This window comes from Syzygium oleosum, unplaced genomic scaffold (assembly GCF_021117445.2).
Source record: "Syzygium oleosum isolate NSW1041296 unplaced genomic scaffold, Sole_v2.1 Sole_v2.03, whole genome shotgun sequence".
In the NCBI taxonomy this organism is placed as follows: Eukaryota; Viridiplantae; Streptophyta; class Magnoliopsida; order Myrtales; family Myrtaceae; genus Syzygium; species Syzygium oleosum.
This window is the reverse complement of record NW_026607487.1, coordinates 12,341,423-12,348,369: the sequence shown is the minus strand read 5'-3', so window position 1 is coordinate 12,348,369 and position 6,947 is coordinate 12,341,423. Positions and strand designations below refer to the sequence as shown.

General features: G+C 42.6%; 1 protein-coding gene across 1 annotated transcript; it reads left to right on the top strand.

Annotated features, from left to right (window-relative positions):
• The first annotated feature begins 539 nt into the window (after positions 1 to 539).
• LOC115670642 (myb family transcription factor MOF1) lies at positions 540 to 4,984 on the top strand. The gene is made up of 6 exons (XM_030591959.2): positions 540 to 1,279; positions 1,448 to 1,524; positions 1,662 to 1,698; positions 2,344 to 2,503; positions 2,731 to 2,917; positions 4,484 to 4,984. Exons 1-6 carry the CDS (start codon positions 1,153 to 1,155, stop codon positions 4,760 to 4,762), a joined length of 867 nt encoding a protein of 288 aa, XP_030447819.1. The 5' UTR covers positions 540 to 1,152; the 3' UTR covers positions 4,763 to 4,984.
• The last annotated feature ends 1,963 nt before the right edge of the window (positions 4,985 to 6,947 follow it).

Below are 6,947 nucleotides of genomic sequence, written 5' to 3'. Positions count from 1 at the left end.
TGGCTTCATTTCGATTTTCGGAATTATCGGGATGTAAAACTTTCATATTTCCTATTCCTGAAAAAGACAAGAACATAAAAGGAATTACGCGAATTTAAAAATCTAACTACGTGAAATGCCAGTCCGATGTAATTGATATCAATAATTATTCCCCAGCACAAAGAGGTGAAAATGCTACTGTACATGGTCCAGGGCACTTTATGAAAGGCATAAATAAAAAAAGAAAAGGAAAAAAAACTCTGGAAAAGAAGCATTATTCTCAGGCTTATCCAAAATTTCTGACGAAGGACGTACGAAGTAAATACCGAAGAACAAGTAGGGAGACGGAGGGGCATATTCGTCCTCCGGGAGAAAAGAAGAAGAGAGAAAATCAAAGCAGCAAAAGAACAGAAGGGAAAGGGAAAAGGGAAAGGGAAAAGGAGAGCAGAGAAAAGAAAACGCATAATACAACAAAAGCATATGAAAACTTGGCAGGCTCGGGTGATGATGACGACGTTGGCGTATTAGAATTTTACTTACGAAGAAAGAGAGAGAAAGAAAGAGCAAAGGTCAAAGTAAGCAGTTGTAGTTTTGTAGGAGAGAGGGAGAGGGGGGAGGGGAGTAATGATTTGTGGGAGGAGAAGGAGATCGCAAAAGCTCGTGACCACGAGGATTTTCTCTCTCTCTCTATCTCTATCTCTTCTCTTCTCTTTCTGTCTCCTCTGCGCATAAAGAAAGAAAGACAGAGAGAGAGAGAGAGAGAGAGGGAGGGGTAGAGAGAGGAGGTGGAGGAGGAACAGAAGGGGAACAGAAGCGGAATTAGCAGAGTTTTTATCAGCCCCTCAAAGGAATTTGCAGGCCCCCTTTTCCCCGTCTTTTCCTTTTCTCGTGATCTCTCTCTCTCTCCGCGCAGCTTCGTATTAAGGAAAAGCTTCCCTCGTTTTTCCTTTCTTTTTTACTTTTTGCGAGCCGAGTCCTAGGCTATATAACTGTTGCTGCAAAGCCCCGACGGTTGTGACGGGATTCGAACTAGAGAGCCCTGACCATCGAAACGACGTTGCGTTGGGGAGTTTTTGGACGCTCTCCTTGGCCTCCAAGCCAAGGCTCTCGAAACCCAGATACGGATTGGTGTTGCAGCAGAAGGAGACGAGGAAGGAGGAGGAGGAGTGAAAAATGGGGTCTTGTGGGAGGAGTGGGACGGTGAGGCAGTACGTAAGGTCGAAGGTCCCGCGGCTGAGATGGACTCCGGAGCTCCACCAGTGCTTCGTCCACGCCATCCAACGTCTCGGCGGTCAAGACAGTACGCCTCCCTCTCTCTCTTCTCTCTCTCTCTCTCTCTCTCTCTCTCGCGTGATGATATTTCGTTGCAGTTTGCTGCGCGAGATGTCTCTTTTTTTCTTGGGTGTTAGGGTTTGATCATCATCTGTTTCATTGACTTTTGTCTTGGATGCGGCTGCTGGTGTTGCAGAGGCGACGCCGAAGCTAGTGCTTCAGCTGATGGATGTGAGAGGGCTCACCATCTCTCATGTCAAGAGCCATCTCCAGGTGCAATAAGTTTGCTTTGCTTTCCTCCTCTTCTCTCATCAGTCACAATTTCAGATTCCCTCTTCCTTTCCTCCATAAAATAAAAACCTTTTTTAGGCTCTTAATTAATCATCAGTAAAATTTGATTTTTGGAGCAGATGTACAGAAGCATGAGGAGCGACCTGGGCAGATCAGGTAGATAATCCTAACCCTCCCATTTTAGAACTGTAGTACTAAACTGCATTTCTTTATTTAATTTCGTCAACCACCACTCCTCAAATATCTGTCCTTGCCTCGTTTATTTTTCTTTTTCATTTAGGCACGACTTGTTTGTCGTTTTTATTTTCACTAAAGAAAAAGATGGGTCTTTGATTTTTTTGTTTTGTTTTTTTTTGGGGCGTGTTGTTTGGTTTCCAATGGAACTTCAAATTATATCATCATTTTTTTGTGGTACGTGCATTAATGGCTGGCTCTCTTACCTTACTTTCCCCTATTGGTGCTTCACCCATGTTTCAGCATCAAACTTCATGGGCTTGCGTCTTGGCATTTTTTTAGGAAGTATTACGGCTTAGATACTCGCTTCATTTATTAAAAACCCTACTTTCCACTAACGCTGCTCTATGTTGACTGTTGTTGTTGCTGCTGTTGCCCATGTGATTTTCACAGAAAATAGAACCGAAACAGGAGTGCTCACTCTCACATGTCACGACTTTGATGAAAACCACACACAACACCATAACGCAATCAATGCGGTTCATAAATGAACAACGTATTGAATCAAGACAAACATTAGCTAAATCTGTGCAACTTTTATATGGGTGCATCTTCAAATTTATGCAGATAGGGGCTGCGTCCAACAGAAGAGACGGGCCGCTGAAGACCACTATCCCGATCACGACGGCGGGCGTTTGGACGAAGTAAACGACGACGAAGGCCCTCATGCATTCGCAAAACCTGCTCATCATTCTCGATTTGCATGCAATACTCTTCCTTGTAAACGGTAAACCTTTCATTATGACAGTTTTCTTTTTCTTGGTGATTTCGCAATGTCAAAAAGAATAAAGTAAACGCTAGAGAGGTAGATGTCGTAGCTAGCTGTTTTCGTAAATGTGTCGAGTCTTTTCCATGGAGGACAATCAGCAGCTTCTCTTTTATTTTAAAAGATTTTGACTGATGAAAATTCTTATTGTTTCTTTTGCTTTTCTTTCTTCTTTTGTTGGTGCACAGATCGAGGACAGAGAAGGTGGCGACGACGACGACGACGACTTCAGCAGCTGCAGAACAAGTGCCGTACGGCTTTCGGGCACAGGGCGTTGATGGTTTCAGATGGCACACTCCATGCATGCCCCGAGCTCTCCACAGCTTCAACGATCCTCTCGAGTGCGCCGCGAAAGAAGAATCTAAATTCCCCTTGGTACGCTCTCTCTCTCTCTCTCTCTCTCTCACTCTGCATTTGTGTGTGAATGTGGTTCACTTTTGCCAGCTTTTATTTTTTCCTTTTGGGTTTGGGATGGTTGGGTTGAGTGCGGTGTTAGGTTTTGGGGTTTCGAACTTGAAAGCTATCTTGACTTTGTCTCCATCTTCCTTTTTCGTTTCTTGTCTTCTCGTCTCGTGTTTTCTTGGGGTCATTTCTCTTTTTTGGGGCAATGAGTCAACCTGCGTCGCACGTATGATGGTCCAACAGTGTTATTCTCTTCACTGCATGGCTACTCGAAAAGTACTCGTGTAAGAAAGGGGGATCAGACCCCTCAGCGTAGCCTGAGAGGCTCTTTCTATTCTTTTCTCTTCTGTTGCCTCTGACCTGAGAATACAAGTATGTGAAACTGAGTACTGCTAGGATCCAAAGTCTGATAATAGAACAAAATGATTCATAAAGTGCTGTTATACTATCTTATATATGGTCTTTCAAATAAAGAGCAGAGAAAATGCTCGCCATTCTAAGGTTCATTTGTAGCATCCCTACTACCATTTATCCACTCGAATTGGTCATACCTTGCCATGCTGCCTGGCACATAAAGTTTACGAGAAAAACTAAGTATATTAAGGATTCTTAACTAGATAATCAATATTATCACGATTATAAAAATTAAAATAAAACCAAGAATTTTTTAATGAAAACATATATTGTAGTAAATACTTTTTGTGCAAGCAGATTGTATTATGTCCATTTTTCTTGTTTCATAGACCTTTTCCCACCATGCTGCTGGTACACTGCCCCAATTAATCTTGGATAGGCCGCCTGTGTTTGCGCCAAAATTTATGGAACTTCTTGCAACATATTCTTAGTTATGCATGAATTGTCATAGTAAGAAGAACTATACACATCTTCCATCACGATTGAGTACATTTGTATGCGCTATATGCACGTTCGCTGCTGGTGCCTAGCTTGTTTTCTGTGGCCAATCTACAATAGTTTCCTCTTGAATTGGAAGTGTGATAGACCGAGTTAGATAGGGATATTTTCCCACCAGGGACCAGATCTGCATCACCAGTTCGCATCATTGCTATGAAGTTGGCTGGTCTCTACACCAGTTACAGCCAGAATTCATCATATAACCTCTCTAGGGCTTGCCACTACGCTCATGTAGTCCATTCCTCATCATAATGGTCTGTAGTTCCGTTCAATTGTTCTCTCTTGTACTTGGGAATTTCCGAGTGGGATAGTCGCGGGACAGATCCCCTGAACTTGGGTGCGTTATTGACCATCTGGAAGTCCCTAACCATCAATTCTCGCACAATAAGATCTGCATTTGCATTGTGGCTCACTAGGCCATTGAACACCAATGTCAGGTTTATCTCTGTATAGTCCTCATCGACACAATCTCACTGTCATCTTTTTGTACAATGGCACATGAAATTCAACATTTATGACATGAAAATTCACGTTGAAGTTTGAAAATATGCAATGCAGTTTGCTCGGTCGGACTAACCGCACGTCGAAAGTGTGACTAACGAGAAAAATTATCCTGGCCTCGTGCAGATTGCGAAACTTCAAGATCCGACACAGAAGTCCCGAAAAGGGTTAAAGCTCACAGACTGGAGAAGCTTTCCCTTGGAGGAATACGAGGAATCCGAAGGTCGCGAACTGTCACTTTCGCTCTCTCTGCAATGTCACTTCATTCACAGAAGCAACGGTTCTTCGGCCAGCGAGATCAGCGAGGCCTTCTCATCGTGCTCGAGGTCCAGGGAATACTCGGGTTCATACTCGGATAAAAGCAGCGTAAATTTGGATCTGTCCATGGCTCTTTGCGGCTCCTAAATTAAAGTTTCCTGTGAAAATGGTGTGGTACAACGTTTTGTATTCTTTTTTGTTGATTTTGATCAGATCATCCCCTTTTTATAATTCATGGTAGTTGGTGGTACCACTTCGGCGATATATATATATGAAGCGTTACGTAGTACATGTTCTGATGGTGGACGAAAATTGGTCATTGTATATGTATTTCTGTGTTAGATTATGATTTAAGCATTTGTTTTGGCACCTTCATGTTAAACTCGAGACGCCTTTTAAGCACAAGGGGAAAGTAATCCGACATTGCTTAAACATCCCCAGATAAAACACTACGTATGCTCACAAAACTGACTAACGTTCTCTTAGAAGTGATTTGGTCATTTCTTTTTAGGTCATTGATCTTTTAATGCTTGCGGTCCCACTTGTTTTAACACCCAATAAAAAATCGGCCCTTGCGAGGATTGTCATAAATTTTTTAATATGTCTGGTATTAGTATTAGGTGTGTGTAAAGGAATCGGGAACAGTCCGGACCGCTCGGAATCGGGAATCGCTCGGAACCAGACTGGACCGGCTCGGAACCGGCAATTCCCGTGAGGACTGGTCCGGTTCCTGGTTCTAGGCATGGAACTACCCGTAGGCCCATCCGGACCGGACATATAATATATATAGACATATATATAATTTTTTAGAAAAATTTCAACAAAAAAAAAAGAAAACATTTTTAGAAAAAATGAAAATCATAAAATCCCTAATCTAAAGCTCGACTTTCAATTCCTATCAATTCACGACCGCGCCTTTAGCCATTCGTCTCCCTCTCTCACTCTCGGTCACTTCCATTTATGTGAAACTTGGTGGGACCGGTTCCATGGACCCATCCGGGAACCGGACTGGACCCGGATTGGACCGAACCGGCGGTCCAGTTCCCGGGTGGATCCATGGAACTAATCGACGGTTCTCGGTTCCAATTTCTCAGAACCGGTCCTTAGTGGGCGGTTCCCGGTTCCATGTCAGGAACCACCCGCCTGGACCACGCTCACCCCTAACTAGTATTGCTTTGTTATAAATTATTCTAACAAAAACTTGAGTGTAGCAAGCTCAAGCTTTGCTTCATCGTGACCTCAACGTTGCTAAAGCCCGAAACAGCCTCAGGGGCTTCGAGGCCTTGGTTGCGGCCGGTCTAAGGTCGACCTCTTTGGATCGGCCTTGATACGAGGTTGTGAAGGCTCCGCGAGGGCACAATTATGCTCGGCGAAGCAAGAGAGCTTTGTTAAAAATATATGTCTAGTTTGAGCTCTAAAAGAAACCTAATCTAAGTAGGCTAGTTGGAGTTGGATTTCTATTTTGAGTATATTTTCCATTTTGGATCTAATTCTTTTTTACATGGGAATTAAGACTTCTTTAGGAATTTTATACAATATGTGGCTTGTTCCCGAATTACACTCTGAATCAATCTAAGAGGAGCTTTTGGTGTCCAAGTCAATAAATCTTGTGGTAAATTTATAAATTCTTTTGTGAGATTGAGAGAATATTTGGAGAAAAATCGTGAGAGTCAATTACTATGTAAGTTCTTGGGTGTAATTGGGGGCTAAGAAACGTAGAGAGAATTTGAGTGATTAGAGTATAGTTGTAATCTCTGTTTTATCGTTTGATCAATACTAAAATCATGTGCTGCCCCCCATGTGGATGTGGAGTAGGTTCCATCGTGATTTATTTCCTTGTGCTGTTTACTTTATTGTTCGACCATTTGATTTTCTCAACAAGAATCGATGTTGACTAAGTCTTCGTGAAGACTCCTGCGTGCATGTGAGGGGACCAGCAGGGACGAGGGAGACGAGCAATGGCGACGACAACCCTCGCACGCGGATGCTGATTGTGGTTGTACAACATGGGTATAATAATTCTTCGCTGGGGTGAGGTCGGGCAGGGTGAGATGCATACATTCGCACAAATATTGTCGTTTGACGGAGGATCGGATCAGAGAGATAATAGGAAAATAAATGGATGCAGCGATGAGAAAAGTGAAAGAATACCTTTTAGTATTTATCATTTCTCACTCACAATTTTACAATGTGAGTCTCTTTATATATACACTTCAAGAAATATTCATTTTATGCCGAAGATGAGGAAAAGATAGTTTCTTGTGCAGAAGATGACGAAAAAATCAAGATCATATCTTGTTTTTAGACATACACCTCAAAAAATATTCATCTT